The following is a 23,194-nucleotide window of genomic DNA, read 5'->3' as shown; positions in this document are numbered from 1 at the left end:
ACTTGTGAACCATGCATTTATTTAGCAAATGCACACTAGAACACTAACTAGGAAGAAACCCCTATTCATTGATATGTTGCCTTATGTGTTCAGTTAATCCTATGATTAAGGATTACAAAGAAATTTCCTGAGCTTCAATTCAATCAAATTAAAAACAATATTTTATAGCATCTTATTAGTCTTGGCTCCAAAAAAAATGTTTTTATATACATAAGTTTCCTAAGTTTTGTAGAAAAGCAGGAAGCTCAGAAAGCATAAAGGAACAAAATTTAAAACTACCTGAAATTTCCTCTCCCAGATATGTAACTTTGTTGATCTCTTTTGCTAAGTATTCTACTCTATTTTTGTTGTTGTTGCTAATCCTCACTCTAGGATAGTTTTCCATTGACTTTTAGAGAGAGTGGAAGGGAGGGGGAAAGACACAGAGAGAAACATCTATATGAGAGAGACACATTGATTGGTTGCCTTCAGCACAGGACAGGCATCTAAGGTATGCAACTAAGGTATGTGCTGTTAACAGGGATCCAACTCAGGACCCTTCAGGTTGAAGGCCAAAGCTCTATCCACTGAGCCAAACCGGCTAGAGCTTGCCACTATTTTTTAAGTTGTATACGCACACACACACAATTTGCAACAAAATAAAATCATACTGTACATTTAGTTACTGATTTCCTCACCTAATGATACACTATGAACATCTTTGAATATCAATAAATATATTTCTCTACTACTGTTTTATAATGTTGTGAAACATCATATAGCTATATCTTTGTGTACCCTGATTTCGTTAGGATCCTTTTTAAAAATGTAATTGCTTAGTCAAAGGGAAAATGCATTCTAATTTAAAAAATGTTTAATTACAACTTACATTTATGGAAAAGTGTCCATTACACAATAAAGTCAAATAAAACGGGCACAGAACAAGGTGGACGATATGATTCAACATAATTCAATGTGAAAGCATGTGTAACATATCCAGAGATAGCTGGAGGGCTGTCAATCAAAATGTTAACTGCAGTTACTTGATTTTTACTTTCATGTTTGTATTAAAGTTTACAACTAATAATAAAAATTAAAATACTTATAATGGGTTCTGAAGCAAGTGTAGAAAGAGTTCCAAAAATGGCTCTTTATGATGACGGACCAAGAACAACATGCTCTACTTTTCTGCTTCTCTTCCCCTCCCCCATGTATCTTACAGGTTTTGTTAGCACTTAGTTCAGTTTTAGTATTAAATTTGATTTATGCTATGCCAATCTTCATCCTTAGGCCACTCTTAGTTCCACAGACGGGTCAAAGTTTGATTCCTGGTTCTGGGTGCATGGCGGAGGGGGGTAGAGGGGGTAGCAATCCATTTTTCTCTCTCTGGAATCAGTGAAAAACATATCCTAAGGTCTTTTTTTTTAAAAAAAAAAAAAAAAAAAGAGGACAATAAGAGCTGACTATATTAGTATCATTTTGATAAAAACCTAAAATATAAACAGCTGCACTCCTCCATGAATTATACTCAATTATTACAAAAGAATCTAAGTCAGATCTTTTCACTCCTCTGCTCAAAACCCTCAGATGGTTCCCATCTCCAGCACAGCAAAAGTGAAATCCTCACAATAGCCTAAAAGGTCCCAGTAGTTCTGCTCCCATCCCCAATTCTTTTCTTTTCCTCCCCTGAGCGTATCTCCTGCCACTCCCTCCTTTGCTCACAGCGCTACAGCACACTGGTCTTCGAACTGGTCCTCTGCCAGGCCTTTAACCGGGTGCTAACCTCTGCCTAGAACATTCCTTTCCCCAGACACGGGCTGGGCTCACACTCCCTCACCTGCTTTCAATCTGCTTAAATATTAGGTTATCTGTATCCCTGACCACCCTACTTCAAAATGCAACATCTTCCCATCTTTCATCCCAGCTATATTTTTTCCTAAGGCACTAATAATCTTCTAATTTACAGTATAATTTATAGATTTATTTGTCTCGCTTCCCTCCACTAGAAAGTAAGTTTCAAAAAAAAAAAAAAAAAGTAAGTTTCATGAGGGCCGGTGGAGGGGGGGCATCAGAGCCTAAAACAGGCCTAAGGAATAGGCACATAGTAGGCATCAGTAAGAATATTTCTTAAATGCATGAATTGCAAATGAGGCCATATAATGCCCCTTCTAGGTACAGGAAAACACAATATACCTTTTTTTCACCGCTCAGAGTCTGAACATTAATTTTTGTTTGAAATACTTATTGCTCACCTCCTATGTGCCAGAACTGGGCTTGGCTCTGAAAAGTTACAGTGACTAAGAAATAATCTCTGCCTTGTAGGAACTCCGGGGCGTATACAGCAGGGAGAAGAGATACAGAAACATCATTACAAAAACAAAAAGCAACATTCAAGGAAGCCAAAGGAAACTGGAGCCTACAGGAGTGAGCGGCAAAAGGGGAATGCTTCACCAAAGTGACAAGGAAGCTATCATTTTCCCCCAAGCTCTCGACTAGCAGGTAGTTTCTCTTTATATTACTGGTACGTATGCTTGCAACTCCACATAAATTATTTACTCACATCGGGTAGGCCGCAAAAAAGTTTGTGTGACGATGGCGATGCTAATCACCATCTACTCAAGGCTGCACAGACATCACCCACTTTGTCATTTACTGTCTTCCGATTTGGCAACTTTTGCCGATGGGATCCCCCCGATTTGGAGGCTTGCGCCCGCCAACTGCTGCCGCCTAGGGTCAGAATCCTCCCGGTGGCCATCCCAGCCTCGGAGCTCGGCAACTTGGAAATCTCTTCCGTAGTCGAGGGGGCGGGCGCTGCCTCCGGAAAGCCGCCAACTGGGCCTCCGTAGGAGTTGCGGGAGAAGCGGGCGCCGGGGAGGGCGACCCGGCTCGGAAGGACCCCTCCAGGCCTCAGCCCCGCACTCCCGCCCCTCCCCGTCTTCCCAGGGGCTCCGCCGACTCTTTGTTAACTGAGGCCGCGGTCCCCTGGCTTTCGCTAGGCCCCGCAGTTGCCTCCGGGGCGACCAAGGGGTCGCGGCCCCGCGTCCAGACCCACCTCGCGCAAAACTGCTGCAGTAGCGGCAGCAACTACTACCGCCGCCGCGGAGTCCCACGTCCCGGAGTACGCGCGGTCCAGGCCGCGTCCCGCCGCGCTCCTCCTTCTCCGCCCCTTTCGCCGCCGCCACTCGACCCGTTGCTGACTGGGGGAGGGGAACACACACCTGACATGCGCAATGCAGAGCGCGGGCCGAAGGGCGGGGTCTGAGTCTGCGATTCCCGGAAAGCGCCGCGGGCTCCTGGCCTTAATGCTCCAGAATGCCTTGCAGACCTCTCAGGCCGTTCGACGGGGTTCTGCTGCTGGGTCAGGGGTGTCCATAGCCTGTATAGGAGATGGGCCTAGGAGGGGAGAAAGAGTAGCAATGACGAGGAGCCGCCCAAAAATTCCAAGAAAAGGGGCTGGGGCGGAAGCCGCGTAGACATAAGACCGTCGATCCCCTAAACGCTGGCCCTTTGCAAATCCGACCTGGGCAACATCTCTCCGCGTGCCTCCGGCCGCGTGGTTCCATGGAGCATGGCCACCTTCAGCTTCCGGAGCACCACTTCAGCGTGATGACAACCTGACTGAATCCTAGCGGAGAGGGATGGGATTGGCGAGAGCAGTTCCGGCCCCGGGGCCGAGATTATGTAATTTTCCCAGCAGCCCCACCTCACCTCTGCGGGGCGTAGGTGGAGGAGGTCTCGCGCGGTCCCGGAAGCTGCGTCCCGCCCCTTCGCCGCGCGCAGGCGCGGACGGGCTGCACGCAGTCTACGTAACGGATGGCAGAGGCGACGTGACGAGTGGGGCGGCGTGACTGAGCTACCGGGTATTGCTGTGTCCTAGAGGCATCAGGGGCACTAAAACCGCGGTGACCGCGCAGGCGGCGGCCAGGCCGCGAGGCCCGTGGGGTAGAGGTGGCAGACGCAGGAGCGCTGAGCCGGCTTCTAGCCCCGGTACAGGTAGGAAGCGGGCCATGGCGTGTGAGTCGGTGGGGGCCGGGCCAGTCCCAAGTGGTCGCTCTGTGAGTTGCGTGGCCTAGCCCGGTCCGGTTTCCCACCCACCCCCCTCCGTCAGGCCTGTGGTGACATGCACCGGCCCCCGCCGTTCCTTCTCACTTCTCCCGACTTTCTGAAACCACACAAGCAAGCTTCGCCCACTCCAAGGCCCATGTTCTGTGGGTCTTCCGGATTGGGGTGATTTTGAACGGTTCTGCGGCACTTCCCCACAGATCTGTGAGCAGATGCCGACCCGAAGGGCAAAGGTAGAGGAAGCTTCCAGTGTGTAGCAGGAAGTATGGAGTACAGATGTCAGGATGAATTGATTCTCCATACTGGGGAATGGACCCTGGTGGTTTGACAGAAGCAACCACCTCTGACTGGTCCTCTCGGTAGGGTTCTAACACAAAACGGGTTTTCATTCAATGTGTGCGTGACTTCCACAAGTCTGGCCATTGTCAGAAAGGCCTAACCAGCGGTTGACCCCTCTGGCGGTCGAAGGACCCTTTCACAGGGGTCGCCTAAGACCATCCTGCACATCAGATATTTACATTACTATTCATAACAATGGCAACATTACAGTTACGAAGTAGCAACGAAAATAATTTTATGGTTGGGTCACAACATGAGGAACTGTATTTAAAGGGCCAGAAGGTTGAGAACCACTGGAACAAGTAATGATTTCCCCCACTTATTCCCCGCTGGTTTTGTAAGTCCAGACCCAACCTGTGAGAGGCTGCGGAGTGAGCTTGCAGAAGGTAATGAAACCAGACTTGTTAGTGTTTGTGTTCCCTGCCCCAGGCGTCTCATTCAGGCAGGACTGGTGGCCTGGCAGGGAATTGTGCAATTGAGAAATGAATTGACAGGTGGAGCAGAGAGACCTGAAAGGGAAGGCCAAGGCACAAATGGCTTGGATAATTTTAACCTAAATAACCTAGAAGGCTCTATGTTACAGTGCTGAGTTGTCTTAGAAATGCTTCTATGGTGTGAACATTCTACGTGGAAATCCATCTTGAAATGATCAGATCTTTTGGCAGGCAATTGACTGTGTCAGTGGTAACTTTTATTTGCTTCTACTTGAAAAAGTTCAAACCAGATCTGAAAAGAAAATCACTAAAAACGAAGTTTTTAAATCTTAGAGTGTTCATAAGGCACAAGGGAAGGAAGTAATGGGACCTAATATTTATTGCGTACCTTCTGTGTGCCAGGCACAAGTCTGTACTGCCCACACTACAGCCCTGGGATGCAGTGGTATCTCTTTTTTGTAAGTGGGGAGCAGGAAATTTTCAATAATTAACCCAAGATCATATGGTTGGCAAATGGTAGAGCTGACATTAAACCAAATCTAACTATACCAAATGCTTGCTATTTTTCATGTGTCTTCTCCTTTTGACTATACTAATAAAAGGGTAATATGCTAATTAGACCGGATAGATGGACAATCAGGCCCGTAGGGGAGAGCAGTTAAGGGCCATCAGGCAGGCAGGTAGGTGAGTGGTTAGGCGCCAGCTGTCCGGATTGCGAGAGGGATGTCCGACTGTCGGTTTAGGCCTGAGCCCGCAACCCAGGAATGTGCCCTGACCAGGAGTTGAACTGTAACCTGGTTCATATGTCGATGGTCAACCACTGAGCCACGCTGATAGGGCAATGCTGATAAGTATAAGTGTTAAATCTGTCAGATCTGTTTTCCTGTTCATTCCCAATACCACTGCCAGTTCAATCGTGTGCTTTTTTTCTTTTAAAGAAAAATATATATTTTGATTTCAGAGAGGAAGGGAGAGGGAAAGAGAGATAGAAACATCAGTGCTGAGAAAGAACCATCATCGATCGGCTGCCTCCTGCACGCCCTCCACTGGGGATAGGGCCCACAACCCAGGCATGTGCCATTGACCGGAATTGAACCTGGGACCCTTCAGTCCACAGGCTGATGCTCCATCCACTGAGCCAAACCAGCTAGGGCCGTTGTTGTTTTTTTCTTACCTAATTATTTCAACCACTTAATTTTTCCTGCTTCAGGTACCCTTTTCCAGTTCACCCTGTGTATGAGCTGTCGGAGATAGTGTCATTCTCCTACTTAAATTCTTTAGTTGATTCTAATTATTCAAACTTATTAGTGTGGTATTTCCAGCCTCATTTCCCCCTCTTGAGTCTATAAACCCAGCATCCTATCAAACTCCTACAATATGTTATTTTAGGCCTTTATGCATAACTATTCTTCCATCTGCAGTGCCTGTTCTTGCATGCAGAAACCATGCTTTTAATTTTTTAAAGAACTTTTTATTACAAAAGCACATCATAGGAAAACTAGAAAACACAAAGAAAAATAAGGCAAAATGCCCATAGTCCTACCATACAAAGTAATTATTACTTATATGTAGATGTATATACATCCTTCCAAACTATTTTGTTTACACGTATTTGCTTCTAAAATAATATGGATTCTAACTTCATTTGTAACAATTTTTAATGGACAAAAAGTAAATTTGCCCTTTGTATATATCCACGGTTTAACCAAACAATTTCAAATTTTCCACTACTATAAGTAATACTGTAACACATATCCTTGAAGCTGAATTCTTGTGCAAATTTACAATTATTCAGGAGTCATGTTTTACTCTCTTGGCTTAATATCTGACATGGTAGTATGTTCAGTGAAGGTACATTTATTTAGATATGATAGGATCATTTTATGAAAAGCAGTAAAAGCCAGAGTTCTTATATTATTCTGCAGGACTTGCTTAGCTTTTGATAGTTATTGAATCCTTATGTAGCAAAAATGGAAAGTTGAGACAAGGGAGACCATTTAGGAAAATACTGCGGTTCTTCAGCAGGTGCTGGTAGCCTAGGTTATGGTGGCTTTGAGAATCAAAGGAAATACCAGGATTTGGTGGCTGATTAGATTTCAAAGGGAAAAGAAAGTGAGAAATTAGATATCCTGCTTTTTTTCAGTAAGATTGGGAAAATGGGGTTAATATTAATATAAAAATAGAGATATTCAGGTACCTGTTGATTTTGAGACAGTTGTAGAGGAGGGATCTGCAGACTGAGATGTGGACTATTTTTGTACAGCCTGTGAACAGAGTGGTTTTCCCATTTTAAAAAGTTTTACAAACATTTTATTTTGTGTTAGTTTCAGGTGTACAGCATAGTGGTTAGACAATAATATACTTTACAAAGTGGTCACCCCAATATTTCAGGTACGCACCTGGCCCATATATAGTTATTACAATACTAGTTATTACGGGTGGGGTCCCTCTGCCTGGCTGGTGATCGCCCAGTCCCAATTGAGGCTGATGGGGGTCAGCTGGCCCAGGAGGGACCACGGGAGGGCTCCAGGGCATGTCCAGCCCTCTCGCCCAGGCCCTCTTGCCCTGTCCGGACCCCAGCAGCAAGCTAACCAACCGTTGGAGCATCTGCCCTCTGGTGGTCAGTCTGCATCATAGCGACTAATTGAGGTGTTGACCAAAAGTTTGACAGATCAGTCAGACACTTAGCATATTACGTTTTTATTATATAGGACTATTGAATATATTCCCTATGCTGTACTTTACATCCCCATGACTATTTTTGTGACTACCAATTTGTAGTTCTTAATCCCTTCACTTTTTCCCTCAGGCCCAACTCCCAATCCCCTCCTCTAACCCGCCCCCCAGGCTCTGGCAAGTATCAGTCTGTTCTGTGAATCTAGGAGTCTGTTTCTATTTTGTTTGTTCATTTATTTTGCTCATGTATTGTTTTCATTACCACCAACAGATAAGTAGTTGCATCTCATTCTTATTATATCCCTTCCCAGTTCCTATTTAAAGTTTTTCAAAAAATGCTTACTGAATGCATAGTGTAAAAGATTTTACAGATAATTAGTGACAGTATCCAGATGAGAACCTAGGCCTCTTTACCCCCACCTCATTGTTTTTTGTGATGCTTTCTAAAATGAATAATATTAAGAGAAAAGTAGGAGAGTGTCATAGACATATCTTTTGTTTCCAAACTTGATCAGTGTATAGAGTAGCAGTTCATTTAGGTTTTGTGTTTTTTTTTTTAAGGTGCCATGAAAGTCTTCCTTGCTTTCTGTGTTGTCCTTTTGGTGTTCGGGAGTGTCTCTGAAGCTAAGTTTGATGATTTTGAGGATGAGGAAGACATAGTAGAGTATGATGATAATGACTTTGCTGAATTTGAAGATGTCACAGAAGATTCTGTTACTGAATCTCCTCAACGGGTGATTACCACTGAAGATGATGAAGACGAGACCACTGTGGAGTTAGAAGGGCAGGATGAAAACCAAGAAGGAGATTTTGAAGATGCAGATACCCAGGTGAGGTTTTTTTTATTGATTTTTTGGGAAATTGGAAGGATGGGAAAATTTTTAACTAGCACTGTTCCCAGACTTTAAAAGTAAAACCCAGGTCTAGGGAGAAGTTTACTCTCTGGTATCTTCATTTTTGTTTAGTATGTGGAGTTCTTCTAAATGTTTTGTGGTGTTTTCCCACCTTTCGCATTGATGGAAAAATGAATTGTCTTTCTCCTCTTTGGAAAGCATGGGGTGGGGGGTTGGAAGTGATAGAGGATGGATTCTATGTTTGGATGAGAATTATATCATTTTGAACTCAGGGTTTAATAGCATTGGAGAGTCATTTGTTAAAAACATGTAATATCTCTCTGTCCTGTACTTGTTGCTAACATGTTCTATTTTCCTCTACAATTGTTGCCTACAAGAAAGAGATATAATTGCTGGTGACATGTGTAGAGAAAAACAGATTGCTGCCTCATTTTTGTAGGAGGGAGATACCGAGGGTGAGCCATATGATGATGAAGAATTTGAAGGTTATGAAGACAAACCAGATACTTCTTCTAGCAAAAATAAAGACCCAATAACAATTGTTGATGTAGGTATATAGGATTCTAAATTCCAAACTAACCAACAAAATATCTTACTGTTATTAATCCCAGAAATATAATTAGTGACATGTAGATGGTGTTGATATAATAGTGGTAGCTGTGAAAGAGTTTGACATCAATTCTTCTCATAAAACTCCACACCTATAGAGGCAATCCCTGTGTTTTTGTTCTAGTCCTCATAGTTTTATTTATTAAGGAATGATAAAGATGATAGCCATTGGATTTATTTTGGGGTGGGAGTCAGAATCAAGTTTAATACAAAGGGCTTTCCATCCTTTTATCCTACTTGACTGTCTTCACATTTCCTTAAAGAGTCTTTTACAAAGCCAGCCTGGAAAATCAAAATGGGCATGTTTTTCAAAGTATAATCATATTAATGACAGTTATTTAAAGTATCTACTTCTGTTTATGGGTTTTTTCATTGTCCTTCATTCCATGAGTTAGACTCCATCCTTCAGCCTCAACTAACATTCAATGGAATAATTGTTTTTCTGTAGGTTCCTGCACACCTCCAGAACAGTTGGGAGAGTTATTATCTAGAAATTTTGATGGTGACTGGTCTGCTCGCCTACATCATGAACTATATCATCGGGAAGAATAAAAACAGTCGCCTTGCTCAGGCCTGGTTTAACTCTCATAGAGAGCTTTTGGAGAGTAACTTTACCTTAGTAGGTAAGTTAGGCTAATAGAAGTCCTGCTGTGGGCTTGGAAAACATCTAATAAGAACTGTTTATTCCCCTCAGTATAAGTACCTAACTGCTTTCAGGGACTGCCAAAGAGGGTGCTTTTTTATTTTCTTTCAAGGGATCCTGTTTTTGTTAGGTTTTATATGCTGAATAAATTGTATTTATGAAATGATTTTCTCATCTGCTATTAATCAACATTTGCTAAAGAGCAATTGTTTCAAAACACATTTGAATAAGAGTCTGGCTGAAAGCAAAGAATTTTAACATTTTAAGTAGCTTGATAAATACTTTCAGTTCATCTTTTAGAAATTAGAATTCTCTCAGGTTCTAGGCACTTGAGTTTCTGATCCACTGAAGAGGTATGTACACTGAAGTACAGGAGAGGAGCCCGTGCAGTTGTATAATGTAAAGGGTAAGGTGGACTTGCCCACCTTCAACTCTGTTTGGCATTTAACACTTTGTTTCCCTTTAATAGGAAGCAAGTATGCATCTGCTCTGCTCTTTAGCAGACTGTTCAGTGTTGTGCTAGGTACTTTGCATATATTGTTTCTCATTTAAACTTTGTAAGAATACTGTCAGTTGGAAACTTTTTTTTTTCCTAAGGAGGGGACTGAAATCCAGAAATGCTATTTTCTTGTAACCATGATATACTTAAACTTAGTATACATGCTTTCAAATTCCATGCTGTCTCTGCTGTACCATATTATTTCAGAGTACTTATTCACCTGGACATTAGGAAAATAATAAGCCGCCTTTAAGCCTTCGACTTCTCTCATGTGTTTTCATTTGGTGTGTCAGTCTTGCTTTACCTTGTGAAGTTCTGCACTTTCTTTCGTACATTTAATTAAATGAAGTGAGAGAATGGTTGGAATTTTAGCTTTTTCTAGATCTAAAATACAGCTTTTAATACCACTATTATTTTGCTGTTGAAAAAGCAAACTTGATCAAAGTTAAGTCATACACATGGTGAGGAAGTGTTAAATAGTTTTTAGTGATGGTATTATTTTTTTATTCATTACATTGGGAGTATTTTTTTTTAATATATTTTATTGATTTTTTACAGAGAGGAAGGGAGAGGGATAGAGAGTTAGAAACATCGATCAGCTGCCTCCTGCACACTCCCCACTGGGGATGTGCCCGCAACCAAGGTACATGCCCTTGACCGGAATTGAACCTGGGACTCTTGAGTCCGCAGGCTGACGCTCTATCTACTGAGCCAAACCGGTTAGGGCAGTATTTTTAACTTTGGGGAAAAACATTTAAACTGATTTTGTTCCATTTTTTATCTACTCTTAAGAAACTTATACTGAAGCTGACTGTCTAACTAACAAGAACATAGTAGTAATGCTAGAGTATGATTTTTTTATGGAGACAATAGAGTTTTAAAAGTAAAAGGAACAATGCCCATTTGTTGTCATGTATGTTCAAAGGAGAGTTCTATATGATCTCAAAGTATTGCCACCCTAAAACTCTGATCATTGTGGGGTCAGAGTGGAGGCGGGAGTGGTAATTAGGCCTCAACACTTTTAGGGAATCACATTAAGTGGTTTACTCCTAGGGGATGATGGAACGAACAAAGAAGCCACAAGTACAGGAAAGCTGAACCAGGAGAACGAGCATATCTACAACCTGTGGTGTTCTGGTAGAGTGTGCTGTGAGGGGATGCTTATCCAGCTCAGGGTAAGTAGGGAATTTCTGGTGCAACGTATATGTCTACCTTTTGTTTTTTCCAGCATGATTCAAAATCCTCTAAGTTTAGTGTCTTCAAGGAGGTCTAAAAGTCATCTTCTACTACTAACTGGCAAATGTCAAGTATATTTGATACATCTGATTCCCCCTCCAGGGTCTCTTCTTTGTAGTAAGTAGAGGTTACAGCTGTTCTTTTTTTTTCCCCCCCGCCCAGTTCCTCAAGAGACAGGACTTACTGAACGTCCTGGCCCGTATGATGAGGCCAGCAAGTGATCAAGTGGTATGTATTCTTCTTGCTGTTTTTCTCTGTACAGATTGAATTCTTAATTTCTCAGAGCTTATTCCATTTATTGTTTAGACTCCGTTTGGAGTTACGGACAACTTGTGTACTTTGTCAGAAAATTGTCCACTCAGTGTGTAGCTGTGAGTGGAGGTGCGTGTGATTAGGTCAGTCACCTGGATAATGTCTCTTTTGATTAATAGCAAAGTCAGCTCATTAGGGACCTTCTGCTACATAACACAACAGAGTCATGGGAGTGATATCCCATCATTTCACAAGTCCTATTCCCATTCAAGGGGAGTTTGTACATATACACCAGGGGAATCTTCGGGGCCATCGTAGAAATAGGCCTATCACAGAACCTAATAGGTGAGTTTTGTGTGGTTTTTGTTTTTGTTTTAATAGCAAATAAAAGTAACCATGAATGATGAAGACATGGATACCTATGTGTTTGCTATTGGTACTCGGAAAGCCCTGGTACGACTGCAGAAAGAGATGCAGGATCTGGTATGTTGACTATTACAACTCAAACATACATAGAAATTGTGCCTAATTATTACCTAGATGTTCAGCTTCAGAGCATAGCGTAATTAATCACTTTGAAATAGGTCAGTACATAGTCTCTTGAGAAGAAAACGTCTGTGCATCATAAAATGTCACATCTTACTTTCAATTACTTCTTCCTCTAGAGTGAGTTTTGTAGTGACAAACCTAAGTCTGGCGCAAAGTATGGACTGCCAGACTCCTTAGCCATCCTGTCAGAGATGGGAGAAGTCACAGAGGGAATGATGGATACAAAGGTAAGTGTGATGGAAGGCATATATTTGCAGACCTTGGCATTTGCAAGGTACTCTCCCTAAAACTCACGCTGTACAACAGCGGTTCTCACCTGTGGGTCGTGATCCCTTTTGGGGTCGAACGACCCTTTAACAGGGCTCGCCTAAGACCATCGGAAGACATATATATAGTTACATATCGTTTTTGTGATTAATCACTATGCTTTAATTATGTTCAATTTGTAACAATGAAATTGGGGGTCACCACAACATGAGGAACTGTATTAAAGGTTCACGGCATTAGGACGGTTGAGAACCACTGCTGTACGAGTTCTTCATTTATGACAGTGTATTGATTATGTGTTCCTTTCCCAAAAACACTCTAATTCTTTCTTTAAGCAATAGATTAACTTGTCAAAAAAAATTGTTTAGTGAAGAATGCTCTCTAAATCCAGAGCAAATTGTTCCTAGGATTGCTGATGGCTTTTAGTTTTTTTTTAAAAAAAGGACTACAACTTTTATCTTTATCACCATGTCATTTAGTCCATTATTTTAGTTTCAACTAGTGTAAGAGAAGAGGGATGTATAGAGAGCCATGTTTTTTTTCTATTGGTTGTATAATGGTAACAGTACATCTTAATATCATAAAAATGTAGGCTAGCTCAAAGACAGTTATAAATGTAAGTTCAAGGTGATATGTTCATGAAGAATCTCCTAAAATTATTTAAGATTTTATCTCCATGCTTTTATTCTTATTTAGAACATTAGTTTGAGACATATTTTCAGCTGCTCAATAAGAATATTTAAGCATTGGTGTTACTAAAGAAAAGGTACAAGTTTCATTATAGAGAAATTCCTTACCTTATTTAAATTTAATTTTTTAAAAGCTTTAGCCTTAATGACATTGTACAATAGCAAGGAGGACTGAAGAGTAAATATCTTTATGAAAAAAGGGAAATACATTAAACCCTACTTTAAAATATAATAATTTTCTCTATTTCAGATGGTCCACTTTCTTACACACTACGCTGACAAGATTGAATCTGTTCATTTTTCAGACCAGTTCTCGGGTCCAAAAATTATGCAAGAGTATGTATGAAATAAAAATACTGAATATGATTTTCTTCTTTAGCTTTCTGTGTTGAAACACCTGCAAGATGCTTCTGCAGTTTCCCTTGCCACACGAGTGAGGGAAGTTCATGACTCCCAGGTTTCCTTTTGCTTTGACTGCATGCATCAGGAAGGTAGTTGGGAACCTGTGGGAGATAAACAAGCCTCCCCGTTTTGCATGTGTTGCTGCACGTGTGCACCATGCACTCAGTGAGGTGGAAGAGAATCTTACAAAATGGCTCATATAAGAAAATGCAATTGCTACTCTCTGTCCTTTGTAGTCTATGTTCTTTTTTTTCCTTTTTCAATTTATGATATGAATCTGTAATGTTTGATTGCAAATCTGGCCTTTTCTGGCTTCTGTTTTTGTATAGTGGATGCTTATATTCTTTCCTAGTATATTATCAAACACGTTAAATACCCATAGTAATATTTATAGTAATATATTTCAAGTGTACATATTCAGGGCTTGAATTTGTTGTTTGAATTCCGATTTGTTATATGTTCCCATTTCAGGAGAACATACTTATTTAAGTTCACCCTTGGTGTAGAAATGGTTCTGGCCTAAATTTTTGATTAAGGGTTACTCTCTCATAGGCTGTGGAGTTGAGTACAATTAAAAGCCATTCTGGGTTTTCATTGTGTGTCAGAATTACTCAGGGTCCTTTTGCCTTCAGATGGTGTTCCATCATCCTTGCCTTGCTTAACTCAGTATCAACACCGTGGGCAAAATACCACATTATGGTAACTGTGGAACCTTTTGGGGTGGGGGAGAGGCGAATTGATAGTCAAAGATTACAAGGGAATCTTTGGTGAGTCGGAACTAAATTATAGATGCTACAGTTGATGATTTCTAAACTTATTCTAAGCCTGGCTCAAAAATAAGATACTTCATTATAGGAAGGAAGCTAAAATAGGAGTTGGAAATAGAACCTAGAAACTCATCAAAATAAGCAGAAATGTTATTTAAAATATGGGCCTCTTACTTAAATGTAGGCTTATTTCTGGTTCCCCAGGTGAGATGGAATATATCTTGCCTGGAGGGGATATCACTTGGAGGTGTTCAAGTATAGGATAAAGGTCACTTGGGAATGCATGCATCAGTTAGGCAAGTGGATCAGGTGACCTGTAAAGCTCCTTCAGGCTCTGAGATTATATTTGACTATGGGATGCCAAGCCAAATACTATGCTGATTAATTGTAGGTATCTATTCATCTAAGTGAACTGAATAATTTATATGCGTAGAGAATATCTTTCTTGTGTTCTTTCTAAATAGCCTTTTCTTTCATGACAGAGAAGGTCAGCCTTTAAAGCTACCTGAAACTAAGAGGACACTACTGTTTACATTTAATGGTAAGTATCCCATGTCCTGTCTGGGTTCTTCGTTTTCTGAGAGATGACCTTAAGGAGAGTATTGTTCCCTCCTAAGTGACAGCTATAAAAAAAACTATATTAGCCCTAACCCGTTTGGCTCAGTTGATAGAGAGTCGGCCTGCGGACTGACGGGTCCCAGGTTCGATTCTGGTCAAGGGCATGTACCTGGGTTGCGGGCACATCCCCAGTAGGGGGTGTGCAGGAGGCAGTTGATTGATGTTTCTCTCTCATCGATGTTTCTAACTCTCTATCCTTCTCCCTTCCTCTCTGTAAAAAAAATCAATAAAATATGTATTTTTAAAAACTGAATTATTAGCCCTAGCTGGTTTGACTCGGTGGATAGAGCGTCAGCCTGCGGACTAAAGGGTCCCAGGTTCGATTCTGGTCAAGGGAACATGCCTGGGTTGCGGGCTCAATTCCCAGTGTGGGGCATGCAGGAGGTGGCCAATGATTCTCTCTCATCACTGATGTCTCTCTCTCTCTCTCTCTCTCTCTCTCTCTCTCTCTCTCTCTCTCTCTCTCTCCTCTCTCTCCTCCCACCTCTCTGAAATCAATAAAAATACATTAAAAAACAAACTATATTAAAACAAACCCCATGCCTTCTTATTGCTGTTGGGTTTCTTCAATAAGAGATCCTTGTATATACTTTAATTTATATTTTCTGTTGCATTTTAGCTGCCTAAGAAAAAAGGAGTTTATTAATTAAAAAAAGAGAGGGAGTTGGCGACTCAGAAGTATTAATGCTCTGTTAACTCAATAGGAAATGGCTTTGTTTTCCAGTGCCTGGCTCAGGTAACACTTACCCAAAGGATATGGAAGCTTTGCTACCCCTGATGAACATGGTGATTTACTCTATTGACAAAGCCAAAAAGTTCCGACTCAACAGAGAAGTAAGACTGCAGCCTTTATCATAAGTTGGCACCTGTTATTTTTTTCCTCTGGGGGAATCATCTATCGAGGATTTCAGTGATTGTATCTTTGCTACTTTACTTGAAAGTGCTAAATGGGAGTAGTTTTATGAAAGAATACTAAATGGGCTTTTGCTTCTGTTGAATTAAAATGGATTTCTTATGAAACTCTTTGTTTCTTGGGGAAAGGGCAAACAAAAAGCAGATAAGAACCGAGCTAGAGTGGAAGAGAAATTCTTGAAGCTGACGCATGTGCAAAGACAGGAAGCTGCACAGTCTCGGCGTGAAGAGAAGAAAAGAGCAGAGAAGGAGCGGATCATGAATGAGGAAGATCCTGAGAAACAGCGCAGGCTCGAGGTAAGACCAACTTTTCTTATTACTGGGGTAAAAACTAAGATTTGTAAGGATACCTATTTGTACCAAATTGGCTCTTAGGGTAATTTTGTGGAGGAATGTACACAGGCTAAAAGTTTAGCATTTTCTCAGTACTTGGGACCTTCAGTTAGTGGCACTTGAAGAATAGGGCTTCAAACAGTATTAGAGTGAGTCTGATCCTGGAGAATGATATGAATTACCCTATTTCCCCTGCACAATCTCATTTTGCAAGTTAAACTATCATCTTTTAAGCCAAATACTTACCGAAGTAGAAAGTAGGAATTTTAATAGAAGCCAGTACATGTACCCTATGGTTCAAATAAACTTGTTTTATAACATTTCTAATTTCATTATAGAATTAGAGACTTATATTATTTTTTTGTATTTTTGGTGTCTATTTTGTACATAACTAGATTTTCAAACTTCAGAGCTTTTTAGACTGTGGTATATTATGTTTCAAATACCAGTATGTTTTCACATTTTTGTGAAATAAGATACCATAGTCCAGCTCTAAAATTTTAAATCTTATAAATGCTGATCAGAAAAAGAGGAGGAGAACAAAGTTCTGGGTGATGTGGCACTTTAGTTGCCTGTGGAGTCATTAAAGCTGTTGAGCCAAGTGCCCAGGATACCACAGGCCTCCTCCCATCTTATCATTTCTCATCATTTTTTCTTTAGTTTAGTTTATGGGAATTTTTCCTCTGAAAATAGAGCTCTGTGTTTATGCAACCTTCTGTATAAATAAAAATGGCTTTTTAATTAATACACTGGAACAATCTGCATGGAATCATTAATAGATAATGCCTTTCATTTTTCTATGAAAAAAGTTTTCTAGTTCTTTCCAGGGTTTGAAACTACAATAGGTTTAAGAAAAAGGAGGGCCCAGAACTTAAGTCAGAAATGAACTAACCTTAATTCTACCATGTAAAAATAACATAATCCTTTACACAACTCTCATGCCTAAAGGTAACCACTGTTACCTTTTAGCTTATAACTAAATATAGTTTGTTTAGTTCCCCAACTCTATATATGTTTAGTGTGCATACAGGGATCAACCAATGAGTGCATAAATTAGCAGAACAGCAAATTGATGTTTCTCTCTCTCAAATAAATTTTTTAAAAAAGATCTTATGCTTTTCTGAAATGAAGTACAAATCCTTGGTAAACTCATATAATTGTTATGTTAAAAGTGGACCTAGTGTTTCCTGGGTATAGGAAAAATCAGAGCAGACTAACAAAGCCAACTTAAATGTAGTATTTAGTTTCTGATTTGATATTGTAGTTACCTTTGCTTCATTTCAAGTTAATTTTTGTTAACCAATGTAGATATTAGCAATTTTTATAACTTATCTTCTGGAATGTTATTTATAGTGCAAGTCTAGGTTTTTGAATAATATTATAGGCAGTATTCTAGTTTTGATTTTTTAAAAATCTTTGCTTAGAGCTTAGTTTGGATTATCTCTGTCTGTCTGTCTGTCTCTCTAGGAAGCTGCCTTGAGACGTGAGCAAAAGAAATTGGAGAAGAAGCAAATGAAAATGAAACAAATCAAGGTGAAAGCCATGTAAAGTCATCCCAGAGATCTGAGTCCTGCTGCCACCTATAAGCTCTGTATTCACAGGGAGCGTTAAAAATATCAGTCCATTTCTCATCGGAAAGTTTAAACACTCCCAGTGACTGAGAAATCCTTATTTCATCATCTGTTCTGTTTTTGGTTTGGAATTTACAGAAGTTAGAAATACATTGGAAGGACTCTGTTTCAGTAATTTTCTTCCAGATAATCACATTATTTTGATTATTTTACAAAAGGAATGATATATGAACTCTGTAGTTTTAAAATTCTTTTAAAATTATAACATGAATCATCAGTGCTTTTAGTGCTATTATATTTGAAGAAATATCATGAGTTTATAGATAAACAATTAGATTATTGCTTTTTGTTTAAACTAGGCAGTTGAAATGGCTATAAAGAATGACCCTAAACCAAGATTCCACAAATAACAATAAACATTGCTTGTTTTCTTGTGTGTCTACATTAAGCTTGTAAAAAAATAAAACTGAGAACACTATCTGTGGTGTTGAAATTTCAGGGACTCAGAACAGTGTAGTTCACTCTATCTGTTTTGTAGGTGGAGGGTGCTGATGACAGTATTATAGGGTATCCAGATTTTAGGGTACTGACATGTACTGGAAAATTCTACAGATAGTACAGGAGCACAGTTTTCTCCTTACCTGATACCATAAGCTAATGACATTGTGAATGCTGTATTTTAAGTGGTTGTATGTTTTTCTTGAGTTAAATGCATGAAAAATTACCTGCTTCACCTAGAGCAGATCAATGGTCTACGTGAAGTCGAAGATGTTTTCCTTCTTGGTTGCCTCACCCTATTGGCTGTTCATGGAGAAGTTCTCTGTGTTGTGGCTGTGTCCCTTTGCTTCTCCTGCTTTTATCTCTTCCACAGCTGAGGCTAGGTATATTTTTTCAGAGAAATAGCCATGAATATGCATAAATACACTTTTAAAAATGAGCTTTCCTAAACTATTGAGAGTTCTTTCTGCCTCTTGAGCATGGGTGGGGAACATTTTTTCTCTCAAGGGCCATTTGGATATTTATAATATCGTTCTTGGGCCATACAAAATTATCAACTTAAAAATTAGCATGCTGTCCTAGCCAGTTTGGCTCAGTGGATAGAGTGTTGGCCCGCAGACTAAAGGGTCCCAGGTTTGATTTCAGTCAGAGGTGCGGGCTCAATTCCCAGTATGGGGTGTGCAGGAGGCAGCTGATCAATGATTCTCTCTGATCATTGATGTTTCTATACCTCTCCCTCTCTAAAATCAATAAAAAAATATATATTTAAAATTATCATGCTATATTTGGTCAGGCATTTAATTAACTCATCCCTAATGCCTGGCAGGGCCAGACCAAATGATTTCATGGGCCTTATACAACCCTTGGGCCAGACGATCCCCACCTCTGCTCTTGAGAAAGGAACTCTTGTGGGGGAGGCCCATTCATCTGCACGAGCATTTAGCTTGTTCAGATTTCTGCATTTTATAAATGCTTCCTAGTAAGAAAGCATTTTTTTAAGTCACTGCTTCACCAGGTAATTTTTGCTGGGGATGGGAAAGGGTTGGGTTTTTTGGTGGGAGACGGGTGGGCGGGTATATTTTTGCTGATGCTTTATGTGCAGGTGTGTTCTGAGGCAATAAGTTGCTGTGGAAACAGAATGTGCTGCTGCCTTTGAAACTGCATGGAAACTTTTCACATGGGTTTTTCTCTTAGTTAATGCAGAAATGTGTCAGCTGGGAAATGCAAATGTAATTTTTTAAAACAGTTCATGAAATTAAGTTATTAAAAATAACACAACTTAATGCTATATAATTCTAGAATTAGCCTTGTTTTACAAACCTTTAAAATACATTTTAGAAATCAAAATTGATATGCTTAGCTATCTTTAATAAAAGCTTTCTTAAAGTCCCACACATTTGGGCCATGGCAGCTAATTTTGTAATTTAAGCATTCATATGAATGGTAACCTATGGACATATATTAAACTCATTGACAAAAATCTCAGAGTGCCGCCTTTACTTTTCTCGGGTTTCTCTACAACAGTATAAGCCCATAGGAGTGTTTTTTCTGTTCAATAAAAATCACTTAAATGCTTTTCCTTCAAGAGTTGGCCTTGACAAGAATCCCGTAATTGTTGCCAGTTATTTTCTTAAATATTTCTATTTTTAGAACTCCATCTGTTATTGATCGGCTACTCCCTGAAGTCCCCCTCTTGAGTTAGAGGACACCATTATCTTCTAGGAATCAGAGGACAGAGAGAAGAGAATGTTAACTGTCACATTGGAAAACCACTAAGCTCTCCAATCTTACCTGCATTGCCTGGGCACTTAGCAACGCTGAAACAAGCGCTGGACTGGGAAATAAAGCCTGGTTTTTAGTGCCAACAAAACCAGTAACAAATCCTTTGACTTAAGGCAAGTCCTTAACCTCTTTGAGTCTCTGTTCTGTTCTTCCTTCTACGAAGTAAGGATAGTAATTATTTTCTCTGCCTACCTCACAGGTGTATCAACATCAAGGGATAGTATCTATAAAATTCTCTTCTAAACGATAGCATTGTAAAAATGTTAGGGATGTGCCCTGGGCAGGTGGCTCAGTATTGGAGTGTAGTTCCATGCACCCAAAGGTTATGGGTTCGATCCCAGTCAGGACACAAACCTAGGTTGCGGGTTTGATACCCGGTAAAGGAGCAAACAAGAGGCAACCAGTGGATGTCTTTCTCTCTTTCAAAAATCAACAAAACAAATCAATACAACATATCTTCAGGTGAGGATTTTCAAAAAAATGTTAGTGGCGTCTGGCTCTCCCTGTCCGAAGCACGCCAGCATCTTTCCCATTCCCCTCTTCCCCCAAGTGTGTTACCTTTGCTTTTCCCTCTAAGCCAGCGGTTCTCAACCTGTGGGTCGTGACCCCTTTGGCGGTCGAACGACCCTTTCACAGGGGTCGCCTAAGACCATCCTGCATATCAGATATTTACATTACGATTCATAACAGTAGCAACATTACAGTTATGAAGTAGCAACGAAATTAATTTTATGGTTGGGTCCCAACATGAGGAACTGTATTTAAAGGGCCAGAAGGTTGAGAACCGCTTCAAGGGTTCTTCTTTGCTTCTATAACTTGTTTCCTGAGCCTGCCCAGCCCAACTGGCTCACATCTATGTAACTTTCTAAAAAAACTCATAATTTGAAAAAAAATTAAATGAAATTTAAAAATTAAAATGTGCCCTTGCCAGGTAGCTGTTTGTTAGAGCGATGTCCTAATACACCAAGTTGGGGTTCCATCCAGGGTCAGGGCACATAAACGAATCAACCAGTGAATGCATAAATAAGTGGAACAACAAATCCATGTCTCCCCTGCACTCCCACCCCCCTCTCAAAAAAATAAATCACCTAGGACTATTTTCCAAGTGGTGCATTTTTGCTTTCCTCTCGTGTTTCTCCTAATAGAAACCAAGCAGATCCTTGCAGAGTTCTCTAACTTTATCTGCAATATTTGACATTTTTTGTGGGGCAGGACAATCGTTTATAATTCTGTTTCCTTAGTAACAGAACCTTTTCCTGTCAAGCACCGAGATGTGAATCTCTTTCCTTCAGATGGGTCTTAGACCAAAGAAATCCATTGACTGGTCCTCTCACTCCCCGCATCCAACAGAAATGGGCAATGTGAAAATTATTTAGAGCAGTGTCTACAGGATCTATTTTGATGGGAAGGGTGAAATATGGTAGTTTATCATCCGGGATTCTCTCTCCTTTACTGTTCCTGCCTTCACTCATTTTGAATGATTTGAAAGGATGTAAGGGGGAGACAATTATACCCATAGGAGTGGCTTCTATTACAGACTGCTAAAACAATAGCAAAGAGTATTTTTTTAGTTTCTGGAGTTTGGTGAGCGATGTGTCATCGATGTTTCTATCTCTCCCTCTCTATCTAAAAATCAATAAAAAATATCAAAATAACCCTAGCTGGTTTGGCTCAGTGTATAGAGCATCAGCCTGCAGACTCAAGGGTCCCAGGTTCGATTCCGGTCAAGGGCATGTACCTTGGTTGCGGGCACATCCCAGGTGGGGAGTGTGCAGGAGGCAGCTAATCGATGTTTCTCTCTCATCGATGTTTCTAACTCTCTATCCCTCTCCCTTACTCTCTGTGAAAAATCAATAAAATATATTTTTAAAAATATCAAAATAAAGTTTTAAAAATAAAAGGCATTCATACCTTTTTGTTTTTAGATATTTTTTAAAATATGTTTTTATTGATTTTAGAGACGGAGAGGGAGAGAGAGATAGAAACATAGATCAGTTGCCTCCTGCTCACTCCCTACTGGGGAGCAAGCCCAAATCCCTGCACCCTGACTGGGAATCCAACCGAGGACCTCTGGGTATATATCCAATTTTAGAAAAATCGCCCCCCCCCCCCTGGTTGGAGTAAGTCACTGAAAACACAAAACAACGCACAAAAGGAAGGTTTGTTCCATCACTTGAAATTGCTTCATCATTTCTCAAGCCCTGCCTGCTTGGCTTAGGCTAGCTTCCTCATCAAGGCAAACCTTACAGGTGTCTGCAAACAGCAAATCTCTAAGGCAGTGGTTTTCAACCTTCCTAACGCCATGACCCTTTAATACAGTTCCTCATGTTGTGGTGACCCCCAATTTCATTGTTACAAATTGAACATAATTAAAGCATAGTGATTAGTCACAAAAACAATATGTAATTATATATGTGTTTTCTGATGGTCTTAGGGGACCCCTGTGAAAGGGTCATTCGACCCCCAAAGGGGTCGTGACCCACAGGTTGAGAACCGCTGCTAAGGGCTGCAGATGAGGAAGGATCCAGGGGGAAAGAAGATAAAAATGATAGTCCCATTAGTTGAGCTGTTTTCCTTTTACAGATAAGTAACCTGAAGCATAGAAAGTGTGGGTTTCCCTTTGCAACTTGTCAGCTTGTTACCCTAGAGGCAAAAGTGAGGGGGCATTTGCGATGTCTTTTTTTAAAAGGTGTGCCCTCGCCCTAGCCAGTATGCCTCAGTGGATAGAGCGTCGGCCTGCGGTCTGAAGGGCCCCCGGGTTCCATTCCTGCCAAGGGCACATGCCTGGGTTGCGGGCTGATCCCCAGTGGGGGGCGTGCAGGAGGCAGCCCCTCAATGATTCTCTCTCATCATTGATGTTTCTCTCTCTCTCCCCTCCTCTCTGAAATCAATAAAAATATTTTTAAAGTGTGCCCTGGCACTAACCGGTTTGGCTCAGTGGATAGAGCCTCGGCCTGCGGACTCAAGGGTCCCAGGTTCGATTCCGGTCAAGGGCGTGTACCTTGGTTGCAGGCACATCCCCAGTGGGGGGTGCGCAGGAGGCAGCTGATCGATGTTTCTCTCTCATCCATGTTTCTAACTCTCTATCTCTCTCCTTCCTCTCTGTAAAAAATCAGTGTAGGGCAGGTGGTCCCATTTAAGTCCCACCACTCGGAAGTAAAATTCTCAAAGTAGCCCAGTCAGCAGTCTAGTCCCCCCAACTCTTCATTATTGAAACCATCCC

At 40.8% G+C, this 23,194-nt stretch overlaps 2 protein-coding genes across 4 annotated transcripts in view; one reads left to right on the top strand and one right to left on the bottom strand.

The window, feature by feature from the left end:
- The window catches only part of DDX42 (DEAD-box helicase 42), a 36,858-nt gene extending 33,160 nt beyond the window's left edge, over window positions 1-3,698 (bottom strand). The window contains exons 1-2 of one of the 2 annotated variants that reach the window (XM_081109169.1): window positions 3,500-3,698; window positions 3,198-3,372 (exon numbers count right to left, since the gene is read on the bottom strand). The gene's annotated coding sequence lies outside the window, so the exon portion shown is untranslated. Of the gene's footprint in view, window positions 1-3,031 lie in introns of both variants that reach the window. The other variant, XM_081109168.1, reaches the window with a different exon arrangement.
- On the top strand, window positions 3,222-20,098 carry CCDC47 (coiled-coil domain containing 47). Of its 2 annotated transcripts, none has more exons than XM_081109172.1 (13): window positions 3,222-3,972; window positions 8,052-8,320; window positions 8,784-8,891; window positions 9,402-9,576; window positions 11,149-11,270; window positions 11,494-11,559; window positions 11,965-12,066; window positions 12,249-12,359; window positions 13,339-13,424; window positions 14,740-14,798; window positions 15,600-15,709; window positions 15,917-16,084; window positions 17,588-19,656. In XM_081109172.1, exons 2-13 carry the CDS (start codon window positions 8,057-8,059, stop codon window positions 17,666-17,668), a joined length of 1,452 nt encoding a protein of 483 aa, XP_080965298.1. In that variant the 5' UTR covers window positions 3,222-3,972; window positions 8,052-8,056; the 3' UTR covers window positions 17,669-19,656. The 2 variants fall into 2 exon arrangements, with proteins under 2 accessions (XP_080965298.1, XP_080965297.1); XM_081109171.1 differs by lacking the exon at window positions 3,222-3,972 and adding an exon at window positions 19,840-20,098 and having other exon boundaries at window positions 8,044-8,320; window positions 17,588-17,653.
- The last annotated feature ends 3,096 nt before the right edge of the window (window positions 20,099-23,194 follow it).

Source organism: Myotis nattereri (genome assembly GCF_964212035.1).
Source record: "Myotis nattereri genome assembly, chromosome: 16".
NCBI lineage: Eukaryota > Metazoa > Chordata > Mammalia > Chiroptera > Vespertilionidae > Myotis > Myotis nattereri.
Note: the sequence above shows the minus strand (reverse complement) of the source record. Positions and strands in the feature narration are given on the sequence as shown.

Excerpts from the sequence above, each read along its gene's own strand:
- CCDC47 (XM_081109171.1), top strand. The coding sequence starts at position 8,057 with ATGAAAGTCTTCCTTGCTTTCTGTGTTGTCCTTTTGGTGTTCGGGAGT. Across the intron at positions 8,321-8,783 it reads TTGAAGATGCAGATACCCAG|GAGGGAGATACCGAGGGTGA; the intron begins GTGAGGTTTTTT and ends TCATTTTTGTAG. Across the intron at positions 14,799-15,599 it reads ACTACTGTTTACATTTAATG|TGCCTGGCTCAGGTAACACT; the intron begins GTAAGTATCCCA and ends TTTGTTTTCCAG.